This window comes from Hyperolius riggenbachi, chromosome 6 (genome assembly GCF_040937935.1).
Source record: "Hyperolius riggenbachi isolate aHypRig1 chromosome 6, aHypRig1.pri, whole genome shotgun sequence".
NCBI classification, from domain to species: domain Eukaryota; kingdom Metazoa; phylum Chordata; class Amphibia; order Anura; family Hyperoliidae; genus Hyperolius; species Hyperolius riggenbachi.
The window spans coordinates 118,979,981-119,003,968 of record NC_090651.1 but is presented as its reverse complement, the minus strand read 5'-3'; the positions used below and the strand labels follow the sequence as shown (position 1 = coordinate 119,003,968).

The following is a 23,988-nucleotide window of genomic DNA, read 5'->3' as shown; positions in this document are numbered from 1 at the left end:
CATAGGTCTCTCAAGTCCTGAAAACTGACCCACAAAACTGCAGCAGGAGAATGAGAGGTGCTTGTGCTGTTTTGCGAATGTTACTCAGTGCCGTGTATGATTGTAGAACACTTTCTATTCCTCTCCTAGCAACCAAACATGGCACAACTGGGAGGAACTTCAGCCAATCTCTTCATATATGAGGGCCTGTTGTGTTTCGGGATTGTTCTCCATTACCTCCTGATAATACTTGTGTGCTGTCATCTATATTCCCACGCGTGTGCAGACATGGATTTAGTGCTTTCATCCAATTACATTTGAAAATAATTCCCAAGCATGAATCAGTTGGATGAAGTAAATATGATTACCAGCTGTAAAAATCACCACCACCCAGTTTTATAACAGATTTCGCAAATCATTAAGATTCATGTTAAGAATAACATGCAGAAACAACCTTCACATATTCTTCATAGCTTATAGAAGTAACACCTTACAACTTAAAGAGACACTGAAGCGAATGATATAATGAATTGGTTGTGTAGTACAGCTAAAGGTGGCCATACACTCATAAGATTAGCAGCAGATAGATCATCAGATAGATTTTCTGATCTATTTGATGTGTTTAGGAACATTTTTTTACTAGGAACAGATTTCCAATAGATTTCAGTATGATATCTATTGAAAATCGATCTGATGGCATTTTTTTGCCATCAGATTTCGATTAGGTCCCATGCAAATTGATAAGCAATCTCTTCAGATCAACCTAGATGTTCCATCATGTCAGATCGATCAAAATCGGCCGCAAATCGATCGGGCAATCGATTTGCGATCGATCGATTGGCAGAAAATTGGCTGAGTGTATGGCCACCTTAAGAAATAAAGCATAAGGAGCAGAGACCTAAGTCTAATATTTGTTTCCAGTACAGGAAGAGCTAAGAAACTCCAGTTGTTATCTATGCAAATTGCCATTAAGCTTCACGACTTTGAAAGTCGCAGAGAGCTCTGACTTCTGATTAGGTTATCTCAACTGTATTGTGTTTTTCTTTTGCAGAGAACAGTTCAGGGCAGTTCAAAAGTTCACTGCCTGTTCTATAAAAACATTTTGAATGCTGAGTAATGTGTAAACTGCAAATATTCGAGAATTATGCAATGTTATAAAAAAAAAGCTGTATAACTGAAAATAAAAACATGAGAATATTTTTTTTGCTACCAATGTTCTAGTAATTACCCCTACTACACAACCAATTCCTGATATCATATTTTTTTTTTATTTTGCTTCAGTGGCTCTTTAAAGAGGACCTACCTACACTCTTCCACAGGAAAGAAGGAAAACACAGGCAACCCTACTTTGTTTGTATTTAGACATAATAGCCTGTCTAATTCTCCCTTATCTGCTAGTAATGAGCCACTGTAATTTGAGCGGTCAGCTATGTCTGCTCTATGCCACGGTGTGCCGTTCAGACAGGCTATATGTAAACATGGGAGTTTAAACCTTTCTGTGCTCCCAGCAAACCAGGAAGTACTGTAACTGCAGCATCTCTGAGGAGCTCTATAAGCTGTAAATAGGAAATGTTCTTTTGTAAAGGTTATTATGCTGTTGCTTATCTTTAGAGCAGAGAGTAAGTCCTGGGTTTAGGTCCACTTTAAAGGCTTGTTGGGGGTTTTTCGGAGGAGGTGGGGGGTTCCAGTGCTGGATTACCTCTTCTTAGGAAGAAGGAGGGGCACTTGTATTCCCTAGCAGTGTTCCCCAACCCTGTCATCAAGGCCCACCAACAGTACATGTTTTGGGGAAATCCACACAGGTAGTTAATCAGCTCTGCTGAGACACTAATTACCCCCACCTGTGCATGTTTGTGGTTTCCTGCAAAGCATGTAGTGTTGGAGGGCCTTGAGGACAGGGTTGGGGAACTGTGCCCTACAGGTACACTTTAACAACTTAAATACCAGCGGTCTCTGCCTCCTTAAAGACCAGAGGCCGCTGATACAGAAACGGCGGAATGTCGACGATCGCCGCACATACCCGCCGCAACTGCCGTCACCGCTGCATGTCGGGAACCTGGGCCACCCGCAGAGTTCCTGTGAGCCAGTCAGGAGCTGCTTTCATTGTCTCCTGTCCCTGTCTTTTAGTGTAAGCCAATGGGAGTTGCTTACATTGAAAGACAGGGCCGGGAGCCAATGAAATCGGCTCCTGACCCGCTCATAGGGCTCTGCCTTCATAAAGACAGGAACGGCAAGTATCGGTAAGCTGCAATGGGAGATGGCGGGGATTCAGTGGCAAGATCGGCGGGAGCGATGAAAACGGTGGATGCGCACAGCGGAGGTGAGTTGAAATCTACGCCCTGGCAGCCAGATATCCATCAAAACAGGGCTTAGATTTCAACTACTAAGTTCCTTAAGTAGTTAAGCTCTAGGATTATGAGGCATGCAGGTAAAGCTACCACGCAAAAGCAGTGCAGGGTAAAATTAGTGTGCTGCATCAGGCAGTCCTGCACTTCCTGGTGGGGGAACTTGGGCTGTGTCTTTGCGTTAAAGGGGTTCTTTCGCGAAAAAAGTAGGCAGTTGACAGGTGTGACAGATGACAGGTTTGGGGCCAGTCCATCTTTTTAAGGGGGATTTTCAGGGCTTTCTTGGTTTTCAACAGCATTTCCTGAACAACAGTTGCAAAATCTAACTGACATAATAGTGTGCAAGTGATTAGGGAGGCCGGCTGGTATCTTGCTATTTTGGCAGTTAAACTGCTGTTCAGGAAATCCCCCTTAAAAATAATAATAATAATAATAATGGCAGTATTTGTATAGCGCCTTTCTCCTGTCGGACTCAAAGCGCTTGCGAGGCAGCCACTAGAGCGCACTCAGTAGGCAGTAGCAGTGTTAGGGAGTCTTGCCCAATGAACTCCTTACTGAATTACTGGCTTACTGAACAGGCAGAGCCGAGATTCGAACCCAGGTCTCCCATGTCAGAGGCAGAGCCCTTAACCAGTACACCATCCAGCCACTGCAAAAAGATGGACTGGCCCAAAACCTGTCATCTGTCACATTTTTTAACTGCCTACTTTTTTCGCGAAAGAACCCCTTTAAGGAGCTCTGGCTTGTGCTCGAAGATGTTTGTCCAGTTATTCCCCTTAATGTGACCTCAACTGGTCTTCCCAACCTTGCTATAGACCCTGCCTTTTGTATGACTCTGCCTTATGTGCTGCCAACTCCAACCCTGACCTGTTCTCAAACTCTGCCTTGTCTGTCTCCAGTAACGACTCTGGCCGGTTCTATGTCTCTGACATGTCAGCTATCAGTACTGACCTCAACCTGTTCTATGACTCTGCCCTGTCTCCCACCAGTACCAACCTTGACCTATCCTACTACTCTGCTCGACTTTGGCATCTCTTAACTGTGGACTTTCCTTTTCTCACTTTCTCCAGTGGAGAAATCCCAGGGGGCCACAACCTAATACTTATTAACAGCAAAGTAGTCTGCTCACCACTTGAAGAAGTGGCCCATCAACTCTTGTTGGATGCTCTGGTGAAGACCAGAAACTGAGTAGACTTAATGCCCTGGTAGAGCCCACGTCAGCCACTGGTGTCAGGGTAAATTTGTTCCAGCAACCTTGACAAAGAGAGTGATAAAGAGGAGACTGGGAGACGTACTGAAAGAAACAGCTACAAGAAAAAGTGAAAGGGACAGCTGAGGAAGTGTGAGAGACAACTGAGAAAGATAGTGAGAGACAACTGAGAAAGAGAAAGCTAAAAGGAAGGGAGTTGGAGAGACACAAGTATTCGGGGAGAGGGGCAGCAAACATGAAGAGATGGAGCTAAAAGGCAGAATGGGAGAGACAGCGAAAAAAGAGAGAGTGAGAGATATAGTGAAGATAGTGACAGTCAGGAAGGAGAAATAGTGAGAGAGACAACCAAGATAGAGAAAAAAAAAGATAGACAGCCAAGAAGTAGAAAAAAGAGAGAGAGGCAGCCAAAGGACTTTGCAAATCCATTGTGCCAGCTTATGTAAACTCTTTCAAACAGTGACACATATATTTTCTCCATGAGCATGTAGTTTAGTATCATTTGGGATAGAGCAGTGCTGCACAATAAATTAAATTGCAAACGCTAAGACAATAACAAAAACAAGACAAAGGAGGGGAAGCGGGCTCTACCCCATCAGGATTACTGTCATCTACTTGCCATGTTTTCCAGGCCAAGGATGTGAGATATGAGCTTCATTGGGTATGCGAGTTACAAAAGGGATTAAAATGTAAAATGAATGGACATGGAAACTGTAGCTCTGCTGAATATAATCTAAGTAGCAGGAAGCATTTCTTCCATAGCAAGTTGTCACCAGTTATACTCCTCATCATGGTTCATTTGTGCAGGAGATACAGGACTGCTGGAGCCTGTACATGTAATTAGACTTTTCCTTCTATAATGCACTCAGATGTGAACCATTACCTAAATGAGAACATTTTAATGCCTTTCAGAGATTCACCAGAGGGACTCCTGGGTAAAAACGCATTGCTGTCTGTAAAAAGCTTTGTTTTTCAAATGAATGGCTGTAACACTGCACAAGAGATGATGTATAAGGCCCCGTTCACATTGGCTGGCAAAACAGTCCATGTAGCAGACCATACCCTACCAAAATGGATCCTTACGGATGCGAACGGATCCAATGTTAACCACTTGATCCATTCACATTGCTCCATAAGTTTGGGGAGGCTGCGATAATTCCTGAGCGACGGGCGCGTCACATTGACCGCAGGCTAACATAACGGATCAAAAACTGATGCCAAATAAAAACTGATCTGTTTCCTGTATCAGTTTTTACATGGATCAGTTGTTGATCCGTCCAGTGTGAATCAGCCTTATACAGCAGAATAATATGCATTGTGTGTACTATCTATAGGGTAACAGAATAAACAGGTCACCGGGCCCGTTCCATGACTTTGGTATTGGTCCTCACCTTGCTATCATGAAGATAGGCTATTACAAAACGCTGCTGCTTACATGTTTGCAGTGACCCTTAAAGCGGAATATAACCCTGCATTTCAACTTTGCTCTAAAACATTATTTACAGCATATTATATGCAACCAGCATTATTTTTTTTTACTAGACCAGCATTGGAAGGGTTACACACAGAGCTTTAAAGTTCCTTGGAGAGAACTGCTCCCCGCAGCCGAAGTGATACATACATTTAAATAAACAGATTGTAACAAGTGAGGAATGTTACACACTCCTTGTCTGTCCTCCAGCTCCTGCACAGTCAGAGATAGTGAATCACATTTCACACTTGTTACATTCTGTTTAGTTAAATGTATCTATCTAAACTTACGCTACAGGGAACAGTTCTCTCCAGGAACTTTAAAGCTCTGTGTGCAACCCTTCCAATGCTGGTCTGGTAAAAAAAAAATGCTGGTTGCATATAATATGCTGTAAATAATGTTTTACAGCAAAGTTGAAATGCAGGGTTATATTCCGCCTTAAGGGGAGGAGGGATGACGGCACGGCAGACGATGTAGCGGTTTCTGATGGGCAAGGTGAGAAAGTGAACAATGTGGTTATGTGTTGTTCCAGAAGATCCACTTTGCCAGATTTTAAGCGAACACATGCAAGATTCCTGCCTGAGATGATTGTGAAAGTCCGCCTTGGCTGAGTATCATCTACCATGTGTACCCGCCATATACAGTATATCTGAGTGTGTTTGGATGTGCACTCATTCCAATTATCATGAACTCTCAGCTTGGACTTCTCCAGAATCTACAGTACACGTTGCTGATCCTCTAATTTTTGTTCACTTTAAAACTTAGATAAAAAAGTAAGCTTTGCCTTGAACATGCCTAAATTAGTGTGTGATTTTCTAATTAAATTATCTTTCTCATCCCCACTGTACTATACTTCTGTAAGGCTTATGTGAAAGGTCTATGCTACCTCAGGTACTAACTTACTGTCAGCCATGGGACTACACTTCCCATGATACATAGCAGTGCTGGTTAACCACTTCACAACCGAGGGGTTTTACCCCTTCAGCATCCAAGCAATTTTCACCTTTCAGCTCCTTCCATTCATTTGCCAATAACTTTATCTCTACTTATCAGAATTAAATGTGTTAAATGTGTTTTTTTTATCACTAATTAGGCTTACTTTGGGTGGTACATTATGCCAAGAATTTTTTTATTTTAAATGTTTTTTAATGGAAAAATAAGAAAAAAATTGGAAAAAAATCCTTATTTTTCAGTTTTCGGCCATTATAATTTTTAAATAATGCATGCTACCGTAATTAAAATCCACGTAATTAATGTGCCCATTTGTACCGGTTATTACACCATTTAAATGATGTTCCTATCACAATGTCTGGTGCCAATATTTTATTAGGAAATAAAGATGCATTTTTTTTCAGTTTTGCATCCATCATTAATAAAAAGCCCATAATTTATAAAGTAACAGTATTATACCGTCTTGACATACATATTAAAAAAGTTCAGTCCCTAAGAAAACTATTAATGCATTTTTTATAATTGTAAATTTATTTCATTGTATTTTTTTACAAAAAAAATAAATGTTGGTAACTATTGGGGAGTGTGGGAGGTAAGGGGTTAATTTAAAATGTAAAAACAGGTCTTTGTATTTAAAAAAAAGTACTTTTAGATGTAGTTTTACTATTTGGCTACAATATGGCCTCAGTCTTTTTTTTGTTATATGTCCTGTAAGCGAAATATGTATGCTTACAGGAAGTGTACTGAAGATGGGAAACTTTTATTTATTAGAATGATCGTGCAGCTTCTCATAAAAGGCGCCGATAATTGCTACGGGGACTTAGATCAATGATTAGGAATTGCTTTCTCATTCATTGATCTCCTGGCGGGCAGATGGCAACATGAACGAGCGCACAAATAAGCGGGAGCGCTTTCAGCAGTGGTAGCAGCGGGAGTACGTATATTTACTCCCCTGGGCGGTTAGATGAAGTCTGCAGGGGAGTAGATATACTGTACTGGAGCTGTGAAGTGGTTAAGGACAAAATTCTTGAATGTAAGGCAAGCAATTGCAGAGGACACCTGTAACTTTAGGTTTTCAACCAAAATGTACACAAAGAATTGCCTTGGGCACTGAAATTCTAGTTGGAGTCTCACAGATACTGACTTTCTGGGTGTAATACAGGTCCTAATCGAATGTATGTTAGAGTACAGGGGAAGAATCCTTGTGACGGAAAATCGTTCAGCAAAATAACATTCAGCTAGAGTATGTATACATACTCCCTAAAGTAGCCCCAAAAGTTTTTATCTGTGAAGAGTGCAGGTGATGCCTCCAGTGAATGTTCCTTCTTGTTCTCTTATTTCTTCAGCAGGTGTTACAAACATTGTGGTGAAGATACAGTGGTTTTAAAAACCAATATGGCCAATGATCCTGTTAAATGTTTTTGGCAATATGGTGGCTTTGACTAAGAGAGCCAATTATTCACTTAGCAGAACCATGAGTGGAAGTAATGGGATGGATGAAGATTGTTAGACAAAGACACTTGCTACCAATATTACCACTTCCCCAGGGAACAAGGGACAAGGTAGGGAAGGACGGATAATCAGAGGTAGCCTTCGTGGGGAAGTGAATATCTCCTTTTCACATCATATGATTTTTTTAAAATTTTGCCTGGAGAAGAGCTTTAACAGTAGTCTCTGAAACAAGGTGGCTAGGTCTACACCCCTGCCAGCCAGAAGTTGGTTGACTCTTTTGTATCTGGCTTTATGGAGATGAGAGGCCTGGCACTTGTAGCTCCAGGAGCTGTTTGTAGCTGTTAACCTGAAGTGCAATAAAAACTGAGTGAAGGCACAGAATCTGCTGACTCTAAAGTATCCAACAGCATTGATTTCTGACGGGAATGGTCAAATTAAGTTCAGGGCTTTAACAGGCCTTGGAATTTTGCAGCCTTGTTTTCAAACATCCATCTTTTGCCCTGCAGACAATGTGAACAAATACTGACCTCTACAATATAATGTGCCACTACCAAAAATGTCCTCATAGTATTTGGGCATTTTCACCTTGCAGCAGCTGGAGAAAGATAGTGGCGTATCAAGTATTTAGGTATATCACAAATAGGGTTTGATGTGAAAAACCACACAAGCTTGTTTTTCAATAGCTTGAACTTCATCCAGTAGTGTGCTCATGCATAGAATATTTGACTGATTAAACCTGATGTCTTTACATTTTTTCAACATTAGTTTGATAGAAATGGTTATGTGACATGGGCCACCAATCACAGTCTCAGTTTTTGCTAAAGATAAAGTGATTCATGGGGATCTATTCTTCACTGCCATAACAGAGGTACTGAGAGCAATGAGGATCTAACGTTGTCTCATGGGAGGGAGGCTTTTGCTTCTGGAATGAGAAAACATCTGGCCTGTTTTGATTTCCTGTTTGTCCTTTTTTATGAATAGCTGAGCTTTTCCAAGCTTACAACACCACATAAACATGTACACATTGACTTTTACAGTACCTCAAGCAGAATACAAGTCAACACAAAAAGGAAAATGTTAAATGAGATATTATTTCCTATTTCTATAGTGCCTAACATCTTCCGAAGCACTGTACATAGCGCAAAACAAATAGTGGGGAGCATAGATACATGAGACGTTCAAATCTGTGTACAATCAGGACACCCACCAATACAAATACAAGTGGCTGGATAGTGTACTGGTTAAGGGCCTGCACCTATTCAGTAAGGAGTCCTTACGTAAGACTCCTTTACTCTGCACTGCGGGTCTCAATAGCTTTGAGTACCTCAGGAGAAAAGTGCTATACAAATGTTAGAATTTTAAATACATACATAGTTTGTGTGGTTTGAGACCTCTCCAATGCTGTTGTATGTTTATCTGATACATTACAGCAGAATTAAAAACACAAGGAGGGGGTCCATGTCCTTGTGATTACAAGCTAGAGGGTAATGGGTTGGAAATGTTAGGGAAGGAGAGGTGATGAGGCAGTGAACCTCCAATAGCAAATTCTAGGCTTGTATGAACAGGTGTGTTTTGAGAGCACATTTAAATGTTTACAGGGTGGGAGAATTAAGGGCAGGTTGTGAGAGAGTTCCAATCAAGAGGTGATATTCGTGAGAAGGCCTGGATGCAGGATTGAGAGGAGGTGACCATCCTAGAGGACAAGAGGGTCTCCTGAGAGGAGCAAAGGTTCAGGGTGGGATGGTGTCTGCAGATTAATGAGGGAAATGTAAGGAAGTGACAAATCATGTAGAGCTTTGTATGATAGGGTGAGAAGTTTAAACTGGATCCTTTGGGTAATACTGTAGGTAGCCAATGGAGAGATTGGCAGAGAGGTGCTACGTCAGAGTTGTGGGAGGAGAGGTGAATGAGCCAGGCAGCAGACAGTGGGGACTGGATAAGTGCTAGTCTTGTTTTTGGTAGACCGCAACGTAGGGTGCTGCAGTAGTCAGGACGGGATATCATTAGAGCATGTAAATGAATTTTAGTAGCCTCCTGTGGAAGAAGGGAACAAAAGTTTTTGAGACGGAAGTAGCAAGAGATAGTTAATGCGTTAATATATGGTGTAAATGAGCAAAATCCAATGTTACCCCCAGGAAAATTTATAAACAATATAATGCAATGGCCTACCTAAAAGTTCCTTACAAATGAAAGCCATGCGGTAAGACATGAATACAACACAACTGTTAATACATATTTGTTCCCAACAGCTCAATCCTGAAACAAAATCTGACATTGTGTGGCCAGCATGGCAGCCCTTACACTCTGTCACTAACACTCTGTCACTATTTAATTAGACTTCCTTGGTACAGGATGTTCACCATTACTGAAACTATCCCAGACACAGGCTGCACTGTGATAGGGAGCAGTGGAGATGTTGTGGATATGATATGTTATGTAAACGTGTCATTGTGTGGATTCAGTGCTGCCTGAAGCAGAAGCTGCTTATTGTTCTTATGACAGAACATTACAGGAATTCAACAATGCTTGAAGATAGCATGTGGAAGCGTTAACTCAAACTTCTTTTGTTTTGTTGCCTAATCTTATCTTGGGGCTGCTGGCAAGAATATCCGGACATTCACACTTGTATGTAGACACAATAACACCCACTATTTGCATGATATCGTTGTTGTTAGTTTAACTATCTTGCCTTTATTATTTGTGGGTGTGGAAAATTTCATGGAGAAGTTATCTCAGTGTAGTGAATTCCTGTTTTTTTTTTCAAAATATAAGACTTTTTTTCTTCCCCAAAACTGAGAGGAAAAAGTGGGTGCATCTTATATACTGAATATACAATAAATGTTGTGCAGAGTGTGCAGGGAGCACTTGCAACATCCAGCGCTGCGCTCCTCTCCCACGTCGCTCCGGTCCGGCTTCTCCAAACATTCCTCTTCTCCTCCAGCAACTAGTATAGCTGTACACAGCATCCGCCTGCCGCTGTACAGCTCTGGGTCATCCAGGTGGCCTCGTAATTCCGCATTGGTCCACCGCTGGTGTTACAGTATCTGAACCAATGTGGAAGTACGGAGACCAAGTGAAACAGAGGACCCTGATCTGTACAGCGGCAGGTGGCCGCTGTGTACAGCTATATCGGAGGTGAAGAGGAACGCTTGGAGAAGCCGGAGCAAGGTGGTCAAGGAGCATGGCGCTGGATGGGTAAGAGCTGAATTGTTAGTGCAGTGTAGCTTAGTTGGGAGGGCAGCAGGGGGTTAGCGCAGTGTATAATCTAGTGTAGTGTAGTGTAGTGCACTGTAGCTGGTAGGGGCAACAAGGGTTAGTGTAGTGTAGTTGGTCAGTGTAGCTTAGATAGATTAGCTTAAAGACAACTAAGATCCATAAGACGCCCTGAACTATGGATGTACCTAGGTTTAGTAGTTTTCTTTTTTTTCCCTAATTTTTTTACCTCTAAACCTAAGTTTGTCTTCTATTCCGGAGCATCTTGTATTGCGAAAAATATGGTATATAAACTTGCCTGTATATATTATGGTACAAACTGATGTCTGGATATAGCAGGTACAACTAGATTGCTTTCCAATCCCCTGTCTACAATATGTACATACGAACTGGTTCACACAAGACTCACCAGCTATCTGTATAATCAAGCTTTGTATATTATCCGTCAGTGGTTAGACCCTCACAGCTGGCTGGGAGATATCCTCAAAGAAAAGTGTACTGATCATAGCGTAACCCGATGCTTCTGACTGATGATGAAACTAGTTGGGAAGTGCTAACCAGAGTGTGGGATCTTATCATATTTTGCGAAGGTGCAAGGAGGTGCTGGTGTCAGCGTTGAAGGATCGGACAGAGGGTAGCTGCAGGAGCCCTGGCCGGATGACCATACATAATTATATGCTGTACACCAACAGACACTTGTGAGTGCACATGTTTTAAAGTTTGAATAAATATGTTTGGTACACTATGATCAGTATATTTTTTTTTTAAGGTTATTTCACAGCAAGCTGTCTATGAGGGTCTAACCACTGATGGATGATATACCAAGCTTGATTATATAGATATCTGGGGAGCCTTGTGTGCAGGGGGGTGGGATATGGGGTACATGTAGGTAGTACCCTCAGCAAAGACACTACAACTACGACATGTTCAACATGATACAGTAAACAAGGCTTCTGCATTTAGATTTTGAGATTAAATCAATAACGAATGAGATTTCATTAGCCGAGACAGTCTAATGTAATGAAAAGTTATCTAATGGTCTGAATGACGCGAATACATTTATTTTTAAACAGCAGTCAGTCAGCACCAAACATAATTATTCCCAACAGATTACTTCCTTTCTTAGTTTAGATTATTCCAGTTGAGGAAGAATTTCACATTCAAAGGATTTCTTACTCTTTTATAAAGGGAACCTAAAGCAAGGCTTTCATTTTTATTTCTGTTTAAGCAATACCAGTTGCTTGGCAGTTCTTCTGATTTTTTTGGGCTGCAATAGTTTCTGAAGCACACACCTGAAACAAGCATGCAGTTAATCCAGTCAGACTTCAGTCAGAGCACTTGATCTGCATGCTTGTTCAGGCTCTATGGCTAAAAGTTTTAAAGTACTACCACTGACCTGGTTTTTAATAAACACACTTTTATTTGTGGTGTTGTGACATATGTCACAACATCATCCTCCTCCCCCAGTCCCCACCACACACACATGAAAAGACGCCGACGATTGTTATTATGGCCCAAGAGAGATAAACATGTACAAACATAAGTGCAACAAAACCAAAATAAATAACTTTTCTGTATCTCACACACCTTCAGTTAACGTTGGCTCCGCCCACCATGGTCAAAGCTGTCATTCACAATCAGAAAACCGTTTGGCAATGCATTTGAAATAAATTGGTCCGAAGATCCATCCATGCGGGGAGCGCTACGCCTCCCTGACAGCTACTGTCAGGGAGGCAAGGATCAATACAGGAAGGCAATGCAGTCCCGCAGAATTACCCTCTAGATCGGCTTCTGCGGGACCACATGCCACGACGAATGATTGCTTCCGCAATCTTGCGAGGTGGGTGTGAGTGCGCGTTTAGGCAAACGGCGCTTTGTGACGCGCAGCAATAACGACCGTCACATCGGATCTTTAAGATCCCTGACGACTCATGCACAAAGTGCCACTATCACTTGAACAACTCTTGTATGTGCCTGTTGTGTGAGTCGCATATTCCCGCAGGCAGGAAGATGGTTTGGGGAACCTCACTCATCGGGAGGCGCCACTGTGATGTTCCCCGATCCATCGTCAGGTGAGTATTGAGCTTTAGAAATCGATTGTATACTGAGATTTCTACATTCCACTGCATGCTCTTGTACATAAAACCTATGGTAGGGTCAGTTGAAGAGGTAAGAGGGACTGGGGGATTCCACAAGAAAAAACAGGTATTACCTCTAAGAGGGGACAGTTAAAAGCTATGCATTAGGTGTAAGAAGGTAAGTGGGTCAGTTTATTGTTGTGTACATTAATGTTATGCATTATACTCTATGTACTATTTTTGCAACACAATATTGCGATCTTGCTCCTCTGACATACAGGAGAGTCTGAGATACACAGGCCCAGAAGTGGAACTGAAAGTGTTATGTTTCAGTGTACAGTCAGAGAGTGAAGACTATAAGCAACATTAGCTCTATCTTATACATTATTCTGTATATACAGCATGGATAAGCTCTCACGTGAATGCCGCAGATACACAAAAAATACACAAGACAGAGAGTTCTGCAGGTTTTATAGTACAGGGAAGGATGTCTCTGCTGCATTTCCGTATCCATTTCCAAGAATCTCAATGTGCTTAACAGTAAAACTGTAGAAAAAGCAAAGTATCAAATTTCAGCTTTATAATGAATAGCTGTAGCTTCAGAGACACTGTATCTCTTCCTTCTGTTTTTGCTGAACATATGCACTATAGATGAAAACAGTAATTACACATTTAAGATGGGAACATTGTAACATAAGGGTATGTAGATTTACCGGTAATCTCTTTACTTCATTAGCTCATACTATATGATTATCCATAGAACTATGGGTTGTAGCAGGGAATACTTTGGATAAGACTTAACAAATCCATTTTTGGTAACTTGTCGGTGAGTACTCTTAAGACTGATTTCATTCTTCTTTGTATCCCTTAGGAAGATGATTCCAGTAACCGAATTCCGTCAGTTCTCAGAACAGCAACCAGCTTTTCGAGTCCTTAAACCTTGGTGGGATGTCTTCACTGACTATCTCTCGGTGGCCATGCTGATGATTGGAGTGTTTGGCTGCACACTGCAGGTAATTCATTTATTAGATACATAAATCTAGTGGAGCCAGCAATGACATACAGTGTCAGACATTGTTGATACTTCAGTTCATGGGTGATATCAGTTATCATCTTTAAATGGAGCTCAGTTCTTGAAAAAAAAACTGAAACTGTAAGTCTACATTTGTTACAGCATTAAGCTAGGCATAGAAGACACAGCATAATATTATTACAAGGTTGCCACAATATACTTCATTTAACAGAGTAGATTTTAAAGTGTACCTTAATTGGAATAAAAGTTCCATACTTACATTAGAAGAAGCCTCTGGATAGTCCTGAGGCTTCCCACTGTCATCCTTGACCCCAGCAGTCCAGTGTTAGGACCCTCTAAACAAATCTAACATGACCTTCTAAGATTTATTCTCGTGACCGCGTTTTCCTCTGTCTATGAGTACGGCTGCCCTTACATCTGTGCGAGTCCTGTCTGCGCCTGTGCAGCAGCATGGAGCCATTCATGCACAGAGAATAAAACAATGCATGAGTGGCTACATGCTGCTGTGCAGGCAAAGACAGGACATGCAGTCTGCATCCTACTTCAGTCCCAAGGTGCGGTCCACATCTAGGGACTGAGGAAGGAGGCACATTGCATATGAGTTTACCTGTAAGAAAAAAAGGGCCCCTGGGAGGTACTTACTTCGGGAGGGGGAAGCCTCTGGATTCTAAAGAAGGAGGCAATCTATAGGAGTTGAACTACTGATCAATATTTATTCACATCTACCTCCTAGCTTTTTAAGTTAGACAGGACGTTACATCTCTATTACTTACAACTGCCAGCATAGATTGGAGAAGCATTTGGTTGCACTGGTCAGATATTTGTACTGCTTACTTCCGAAGTGGGAAGTTCAATTTATTTTTTGAAGCGCTTTGAGGGTCAAAAACCGATTGCTAGACTCGTGTGTAAATGTAATTATAAACTTTATAAAACTCTGTCACATGTCAGTACTGTATAAATATGCAATAATAACACTTTAAAGTGTACCAGAGACAAGTAAACTTAAAAGTTTCATACATACCTGGGGCTTCCTCCAGCCCCATACGCACGGATTGCTCCCACGCCGCCGCCTTCAGTCTTCTGTATCGCCGGTACCGGGTCCCGTAACTTCGGCCAGTCGACGCAAGTGCGTTGCTCTCTCTCCGGTAGAGAATAGTACTGTGCAGGCACAGTACTATTCTGAGACGGAGAGAGAGCGCACTGTGCATGCATCAAACTGGCTGCGAATGCCGAAGTTATGGGACCCGGTTCCCGAAGAGGGAAAAAGACGGAGGACGGCGGCGTGGGAGTGATCCGTGTGGATGGGGTGGATGAGGAAGCCCCAGGTATGTATAAAAAGTTTACGTTTACTCCTCTCTGGTTTCCTTTAAACACTTTGGAGATGGTTTTCCAGCCTTTGCCTTTTCTTCTACCAAGCTTGGCTATTACATTCTCCCTTTCACAATCAGATGGTTCTCTGCTTTTCCTTTTCCTGAGGATGTTCAGTCTTCTGCATACAACAATACAAAACATACTTTTCTTCATTTAAATAGGATGAATTACTTACTCGGAGACTGAAGATACCCATGATGCTAATTAAAACAAATAGTCTGCTTGATATCTTCCAACTCAGTAATTACAGTATATGAATGCTCTTTACATTTAATATTTACAAGATCTCAAGTCCTAAATCAAAACCAAGTTTCTGCTCTGTGGACTACAGCCAGCTGTGACACTGTTTTCCTATATAAGTGACTTTCTGAACACACGCTAGGCTAGTTGTGGTCATGGAATGCCAGCATTGGTCACATAACTAAGACCAGCTAGCCAGGTTCTTAGAAATCTGCAATTGAAGGACATTTTAAAGCCCTGTTTTTCATGAAAAACCTTGAATCCACTTTATGGATGGAAAATGTTACCATGCCCATCCTGGCAAGCTATTTTCAGGTGACATCTTATGCACATGCGTGTGGCCATATGCATGGCAACATTGCAGCACAAATGTGTACTCACCCGCAGGTAGGGATGTGTTCACATTTGGATTTGTGCAGGCTTTTGTATTTTTCAGAGTGTGTGAGATGGTCAAGAAAGGTACCTAGGTCTTCATACTGATACTTTTAACCAATCTTGACCTGATTAGGTCTATCCTCCTTCTACCATCTGACCTCTGCCTGTTAACTCTCCCTGCCCTGACTTCTGCTTTCTAACAATTTACACGAGTCAGTATGTCCGGCTAGGCTACTAATTATTGACTTACATGCCTGATGCCTATCCTGACCTTTGGCCTGACTTTGACTCTAACTGTTAGATTCTCTTTACCTGCCTCTCTTTACAGTAGACTCACCTGTTCTCTCTGCCTCAGGTGATGTGACTTGGTAGTAACTTTCAGCAAAGTACTCAACTTCCCCTTAGAGCTTTAACTAGCTGTATACTCACAGATTGCAACCTGATGTGGCAAAACAATCAAAACCTTTCTGATTGGAATCTGATCAAAAAATCTGTTGAAAATCGATGAAAAACCTCAGCATTGCACTGTTCTGTGCAGAGCTATGGGGTGTCGATAGACTGCGATTTTCTGTCTTGTTCAGATGATAGCTTTGAACTATTTTAAGTCAACATCAATTAAAATTTGATCGATCAGACATGGGTAGGCAATAGATTGCTGGCAGAGTCGTCAAAGTGATCAAATCTGCTGGGAATCTAATGAGAATATCAATGAGTGGCTACCTTAATAGCATGTCAACCCTTGTAGGATGCTCTGATTATATATTATAATATAGTATAGATTAGTGCTGGGCCGCATTCCTAAAATTCCCTCTCTCCTCCACTGCAGAGCAGCGAGTGGAAGGAGATGAAGAGTTAACACTCACCTATTCGCCCCTTCATGCATCGGGTCTCCATGGACACAGGGCCTCATGTGACGCCCTGTGGCCATAGAGATCTGATGCAGGACGCAGGCAGGTAGGTGAGTGTTAACCCTTGGTTTCCTTCCACTGGTGACTATGCAGGGAGGGAGGGAGTAGAAGAATCAGGCAGGCCATGTTTGCAGCGCACATGGGCAGGATACGGCCCTCAGGCCACAGTTTGCCCCGCACTGGTATAGATTATACCTTAAGAAAGTTGAGCCTACCACTGTTGTTAGAGTCAAAAGAGATAACAGGAATACAACAATTCACTAAATATGTAGAAAGATAAAATATTGAAGTGATAGCAATGGAGATTACACTTTTTCTCCTTGTTATTGCCATTATTAAATCCATTTTTTCGAACAAAATCACTGAGTGAATATGCTGTTTATTGTGTAATATTTGTAATATTGGCAGGCAGCAGCCTTGTTAATCTAACATTAGCCCTCGTCTAGCTTAAATGATGGTAATGCTTCCATTAGGAGCCAGCACAGTGTTTAGGTAGGTCAGGGAAATTCTGTTGTGGTTTCTTAGTGATGAACACATCTGGAGATGTAATTAGTTTGTTTGTTTCTAGTGGTCTTTCCTGCGTCTCCTTAGAAACCTAATCGACAATTATTCACCTGGCAAATTATAATTACTCTCATTTTCTATCTACCAGAGCAAACAGTCAAATGGAAATGTTATTACAAGAAGATTGCTCTGCGCTACATAACTGGAATACATTTTCTTGAAAGAATATTTTCATATGTAGGAAGGCTATTTAGAAGCAGAAAACTGCCAGCAATAGTAGAGGAATCAAGCACAGAAACCAAACACTTGTTTTCTTTATTTTTAACTATTTGTTGGTAAAGTGATGGTGCAAATGTAATTGCCTGAAGATTGCTATTATTTTTCCCCAAAGTAAGTGACAGTGGCATCATCCATTGTCTTCTGCTTGGCTAACACTCTTGTCCTCCTTCCTCCCTCTTTGTGGACTTAAAGTGGACCTAAACTCTTGCGCAGCAGACAAGGAAAACGCATACAGCATAGATGTTGAGAAATTCTCTCACTGTGTGTCATTAGAGAGTCATTCCTGTCTAATTACTCCTTATCAGCAAGTAATCAGCAAGTGTAATGCTGGGAATACACGACTCGATTCTGAGCCATTAAGATGGCTCGATAGATAATTTCCGACATGTCCAATCACCGTTCGATCGTTTTGCCGCTCGATTCACCATTGAAGTTAATTGAAAAAAGATAAGAAAAACGAGCTGAAGATAAGGGAATCGAGCAGGCAAAACGATTGGGCGCAGAATCGAGCGCCAGAATCGACCTGTGTATTCCCAGCATTAATCAGAGCTGTCAGCTATGTTGTCACCAAGCTGTGTCTTAATGAGCCATTGTCCTTGGTTAATATGTAAACATAGGAGGTTAACCCCTTCCTGCACTCCCAGGAATTCCAAAAATGTAATACTGCAGGATTTCTGCTATAAGTTGTACCAAAGAAATTTTATTCTTGAAAGGTTATTATGCTGTTGCTTATCTTTTAGAGCAGAGAGGAAGTTCTGAGTTTTGGTCTGCTTCAACTTTTTACCTTTTCCAATAATTTCTTGGATCACCTATGCCCCCCCCTGAACTTACTTTAGTGTGGTGAGGATCTGGAACGGGGTCTCCTCCTCCTTGCACTAGAGCGAGAAGGTGACCCAGTATCAGACGGAGGGGTGGGGCAGCTGCCAGCTCATGCACTGTAGCTTTGCACCATTGCACACGCACCAGCATAATTGCTTAATTACCGTAATTACATGGCGCAGTGTACTGGCAGAAGGGATAAAAGTATGGGACTGCATTGGTTTCTGTCACGACATGCCGGACTAGATTTGGCAATGGCCTTCCTAATGATGAGCCCAAATATTTAAATTACATGGAGCAGCGGATAGCGCCAGAGCCAATCAAAGTGTCGGATTTAGTCTAAAGGTGCCTATACAGTTAGTGATTTTGGTGGCTGATCAACCAATAGACAGATCTCTCTCTAATCTGATCAGAGAGAGATCTGTTGGCCCGCCATAAACCGCAGGCCAGTTCTCGAACCGAATATACAATAAAAAAATTACTTATGTAATATGAAGTATTGCATTAATTCATAGGTAGTTCATAATGAAACTATTAAATATTCTTCCTTTTTGTACATTGTATTTTCAGGTCATGCAGGACAAGATCATTTGTCTACCAAAAAGAGTGCATCTAGGTCACAACTCTTCCATCTACAACTCATCACACCCTGTAGTCAATGTACCACTTCCTGCACCTAAACCTGCAGCTCCTGCTCCGACAGTGGAGATGAAGGGGTTAAAAACAGATCTGGATCTCCAGCAGTACAGCTTCATCAACCAAATGTGTTATGAGCGAGCTCTCCATTGGTATGCAAAGTACTTCCCTTATCTGGTTCTCATTCACACTTTGATTTTCATGGTTTGTAGCAACTTTTGGTTCAAGTTTCCTGGCTCAAGCTCGAAAATTGAGCACTTTATTTCCATATTGGGAAAGTGTTTTGAGTCACCATGGACAACCCGAGCATTGTCTGAAGTGTCTGGCGAAGAACCAGAGGAGAAGGATAACAGAAAGAACAATATGAGCAAGTCTATAGGTAGTGTCTCTGCTGTTGAAACTCCCCTTGTAAAGACTCAGTCATTAAGATCCATACCAGAAAAGTTTGTGGTTGATAAAACAACCGCAGGAGCCCTGGATAAGAAGGAAGGAGAGCAAGCCAAGGCCTTGTTTGAAAAGGTAAAAAAGTTCAGACTCCATGTTGAAGAAGGTGATCTTCTATATGCCATGTATGTTCGCCAAACCATCCTTAAAGTTCTTAAGTTCCTCATCATCATATGCTACAATAGTGCACTTGTTTCAAAAGTACAGTTCACGGTGGATTGCAATGTTGACATACAAGATATGACTGGCTATAAGAACTTTTCCTGCAACCACACAATGGCACATCTATTCTCCAAGCTATCTTTTTGCTACTTGTGCTTTGTTGGTGTCTATGGATTAACGTGCCTTTACACACTTTACTGGTTGTTCTATCGATCTTTAAAGGAATACTCTTTTGAATATGTTCGTCAAGAGACTGGCATCGATGACATTCCAGATGTGAAGAATGACTTTGCTTTTATGTTTCATATGATTGATCAATATGACCCACTGTACTCCAAAAGATTTGCCGTTTTCCTTTCAGAGGTCAGTGAAAACAAGCTGAAGCAATTAAATTTAAATAATGAATGGACAGCAGATAAACTGAGGCAGAGGTTGCAAACAAATGCCTACAACCGACTAGAGTTGCAGCTGTTCATGCTTTCTGGTCTTCCAGATACCGTGTTTGAGGTCACAGAGCTTCAGTCCTTAAAACTAGAAATCATTAATAATGTAATGATACCAGCAACAATTGCTCAGCTTGATAATCTTCAAGAGTTGTCCTTATATCAGTGCTCAGTAAAAATTCACACAGCAGCCTTAGCATTCCTGAAAGAAAATCTAAAGGTATTAAGAGTAAAGTTTGATGATGTTCGGGAGCTTCCACCATGGATGTACAGCCTGAGGAACCTAGAGGAACTCTACCTGATTGGTTCACTGAGCCCTGACATAACCAAAAACATCAGTCTTGAGTCTTTTCGTGAACTGAAGAGTTTGAAGATACTATTTGTCAAAAGTAATTTGTCTAAAATTCCTCAAGGGGCTGTTGACATTGCAGCACATCTTCAGAAGCTCTGTATCCACAATGATGGCACAAAGCTGGTAATGCTGAACAATTTAAAGAAAATGGTGAACTTGACTGAGCTGGAGCTTATACACTGTGATTTAGAGCGCATACCTCATGCAATTTTCAGCCTACTATCACTCCAAGAACTGGACCTGAAAGAAAATAATCTCAAATCCATTGAAGAAATTCTCAGTTTCCAGCACTTGCGTAAACTCACTATCCTAAAGCTGTGGTATAACAGCATTACGTACATCCCAGAGCATATTAAAAAACTGTCAAGCTTGGAACGGCTTTACTTTAGCCACAATAAAATTGAAGTGCTCCCTTCTCACTTGTTCTTATGTAACAAACTCCGATATTTAGACTTATCTTTTAATGACATTAGGTTCATTCCCCCTGAGATAGGGGTTCTCCAAAGCTTGCAGTACTTTTCAATCTCTTGCAACAAGGTGGAAAGTGTACCAGATGAACTTTACTTTTGCAAGAAACTAAAAACTTTAAAGATTGGAAAAAATAATTTGTGCTCCCTTTCGCCAAAAATTGGCAACTTAGTGTTCTTATCTTATCTGGATATTAAGGGTAATCATTTTGAGACATTACCACCAGAGCTTGGAGATTGTAGATCCCTGAAAAGGAATGGATTTATTGTAGAGGATACTTTGTTTGAGACTCTTCCATCTGATATCAGAGATCAAATGAAATTGGAGTAAGAAAAACTAGTCTGTAGCAGGTGAAGCTACTTTATGGGTCCTATCCTTTGCGGCCAAAGAAATAAAATCACTGTTATGTTGGCAGAGGTCTTGCCACAACTTACGAATGGGCCTTAAATTGCCTTATGATTTTTTTTAAACATGGCCTTTTTATATTGGGCATTATTCCAATATACTAGCTGTTGGATTTTTTTTCAGCACTTTGTAATGCTGAATCAAGTTATTATTATTGTAAAAAATATGGCATTTAAAAAAAAATAAACTATTGCAGGGCAATGTATATTTTATGGACATCTAAGACTTTTGAGTTTTAAAATGCTCAGGTACTGTCTGTAGTTCTGAGAAACTTGTAAGTTGTGTTAAACATTTTTTGTTGTAAGTTAATTTGTGTCAATCTTTGTTACTGTTAAGGGGACCAAAATATAATTAATACATTAACTACATATGCTATTTTTATGAATAACTTAAATGATTATCAGAACAAATGTAATGGTTATATTGTGCCTTAAAGGGGTTGTGCAGGCATTATTATCTCCAAAAAAATGATAGCCAAAAGTGTAAATAATTAATGTGGACAGTCCCTTCCATACATACAAGTTACAAAGGTGTTGTATTTTTAAAAATGATGTTTTAGGTTGAACCTCGGTCTTCTGACTGCAGCACCACTCTTCTGGCAACCCAGACTGCCAGGCCGCATTTGATAGCCTGGCAGTCCCGGAGTTTCCCCCATCAATTCAGCACTTAATCAGCTATGTCCCTTACCGTGAACATAGTAACCATCTACACTGCCAAGAGTAAGAATGGTGCTGCAGCAGTGCAACCACTAGATTCAATCTAGAAAATGTACTATTTTTAACTGTATTTAACAATAGCACTATTTTCATTGCATGGTGGCTCAGTAGTGGAAAGTTTTAATAGTCCTGGAGACCTAGTTTAATTTGTGTGTGAAGAAAAGTGGATCTCACAAAGGCAAGCAAATAAAGTATGAGTGAGTAAAAAAAATCTGTTCAGCCTGTTACACCCCTTTAACTTAATTCCTCATTTTGATGTATTGTAGAGGGTTCCCATCCACCAATGTACCCTTGTAGGCCGCAGAGGAACAATCATCCCTGTTTTTTTGTTTTTCTTTATGGAGCTATAATAGTGTACATTGGCGTGTCATTGTCAAAATTTGACAAACATACAGGCTGTGGAGTCCTTCTAGATGAATTTGATGCAAATATGGGTAGGTTCCTCATCTAGCCAATATACTGTATGTTTTGGATTATAAGACTCACTTTTTCTCCCCCAAAAGTGGAGGAAAAAAGTCACTGTGTCTTATAGTCCAAATGCAGGGAGTTCCTGACTTGTGAACGCTGCCAATACCAACCTCCAACCTGCTGTAATGTCGGGGACTCTCTGTACTGTGCCCATGCATAAGACAACACAGGGGGACACAAAGGGACATAGAGGAGGACACAAAGGGGCATAGAAGAGGACACAAGAAGGACAGAGGCGCACACACATGTGGGACAGAGAAGGACACAGGGAGACACAAGAGGTACAAAGGGGGCATACTCCACAAGATGCCCCTTCACCATTGATGCCCCAGGTGTAGTATATCGCACGTGTCATCGGGAGCTTACTGCGCAGGGGCGGTACAAGAAAACTTTGTACTGCACCTGCGCAGTAAGCTCCCGATGAACCTGGCGGGAGCGAGCATTATTCATCTTGTTAGAGGAATATTACACCAGGACCGTCGGCGGGGAACAGAGCATTGGAGGAGGACATTACAGCTGCAGGTGGCTGATAGAAGCCCCAGGTAAATGTCTGTTTTTGTTTATTTAAACAGTCCACAGAATCCCTTTAAAGGTAGCCATACACTGGTCGATGTGCCATTAGATCGACCAGCTGACAGATCCCTATCTGATCGAATCTGATCAGAGAGGGATCGTATGGCTGCCTTTACTGCAAACAGATTGTGAATCGATTTCAGCCTGAAACCGATTCACCATCTGCTGAGCTGCTCCTGCCGCCTGTCCCCCCCCCCCCCCCGTATACATTACCTGACGCTGGCTCCCGGGCATCTTCTCCGCATTGCACGGCTCTGTTCCGGATCCATTACGGCGCTTCCTGTGTTACTCCGTGACCAGGAAGTTCAAATAGAGCGCCCTCTATTAGAACTTCCTGGTCACTGCAGTGACACAGGAAGCGCCGGGATGGATGGAGCCGGAACAGAGCCGTGCAGCACGGAGAAGACGCCCGGGAGCCAGCCTCAGGTAATGTATACCTGATCGGATCGGCCGCCGCTAGCGACGCGCACTTTACCCGCGGGTGATCGAGGGTAATTTACCGCACGGCGCGATCGACGGACCGATCCGATTTCGGGAGGGAATCGGATCGGCGGCTGCGTTTACCGCGAACGATTGGCAGCAGATTCGATCCCAGGATCGTATCTGCTGTCGAAACGGCCGGGAATCGAGCCAGTGTATGGCTACCTTAACCTCCCTGGCGGTAAGCCCGAGCTGAGCTCGGGCTATGCCGCGCAGGGGGAGATCTCAGCCCCTGGTGGGGCGATTTTCATTCTATAAATTGCTGTGCGCGCAGCCAGCACTTTGCTAGCCGCGCGCACAGCTTGATCGCCGCCGCTCTGCGGCGATCGGCCGCATGCAGCGGCTGAAGAGGCCCCCCCCGCCAGAGCCCTGCGCTGCCCGGATCAATGAGTTCCGGGCAGCGCTATGGGCTGGATCGGGTGTGCCTGACGTCAGGACGTCGGCTGACGTCCATGACGTCATCCCGATCGTCGCCATGGCGACAGGAGAAGCCAAACAGGGGAACGCGTTATATACGCGTTCCCCTGTTTGCTATAGATGCCGGCGACGATCGGACTAGAGGGCCACATGCGCCCTCTAGTGGTGTTTCATGTAGCTACCACTCTGGTAGCTTTAC

At 42.1% G+C, this 23,988-nt stretch overlaps 1 protein-coding gene across 4 annotated transcripts in view; it reads left to right on the top strand.

Annotated features, from left to right (window-relative positions):
• The window catches only part of LRRC8C (leucine rich repeat containing 8 VRAC subunit C), an 88,882-nt gene extending 66,820 nt beyond the window's left edge, over positions 1-22,062 (top strand). For all 4 annotated transcript variants that reach the window (XM_068239831.1, XM_068239832.1, XM_068239833.1 and 1 more), the window contains 2 exons: positions 13,568-13,709; positions 18,796-22,062. In XM_068239831.1, the coding sequence (XP_068095932.1) occupies positions 13,572-13,709; positions 18,796-21,060 (2,403 nt within the window). In that variant the 5' untranslated portion in view covers positions 13,568-13,571 and the 3' untranslated portion in view covers positions 21,061-22,062. The remainder of the gene's footprint in view (positions 1-13,567; positions 13,710-18,795) is intronic.
• Positions 22,063-23,988: the final 1,926 nt, after the last annotated feature.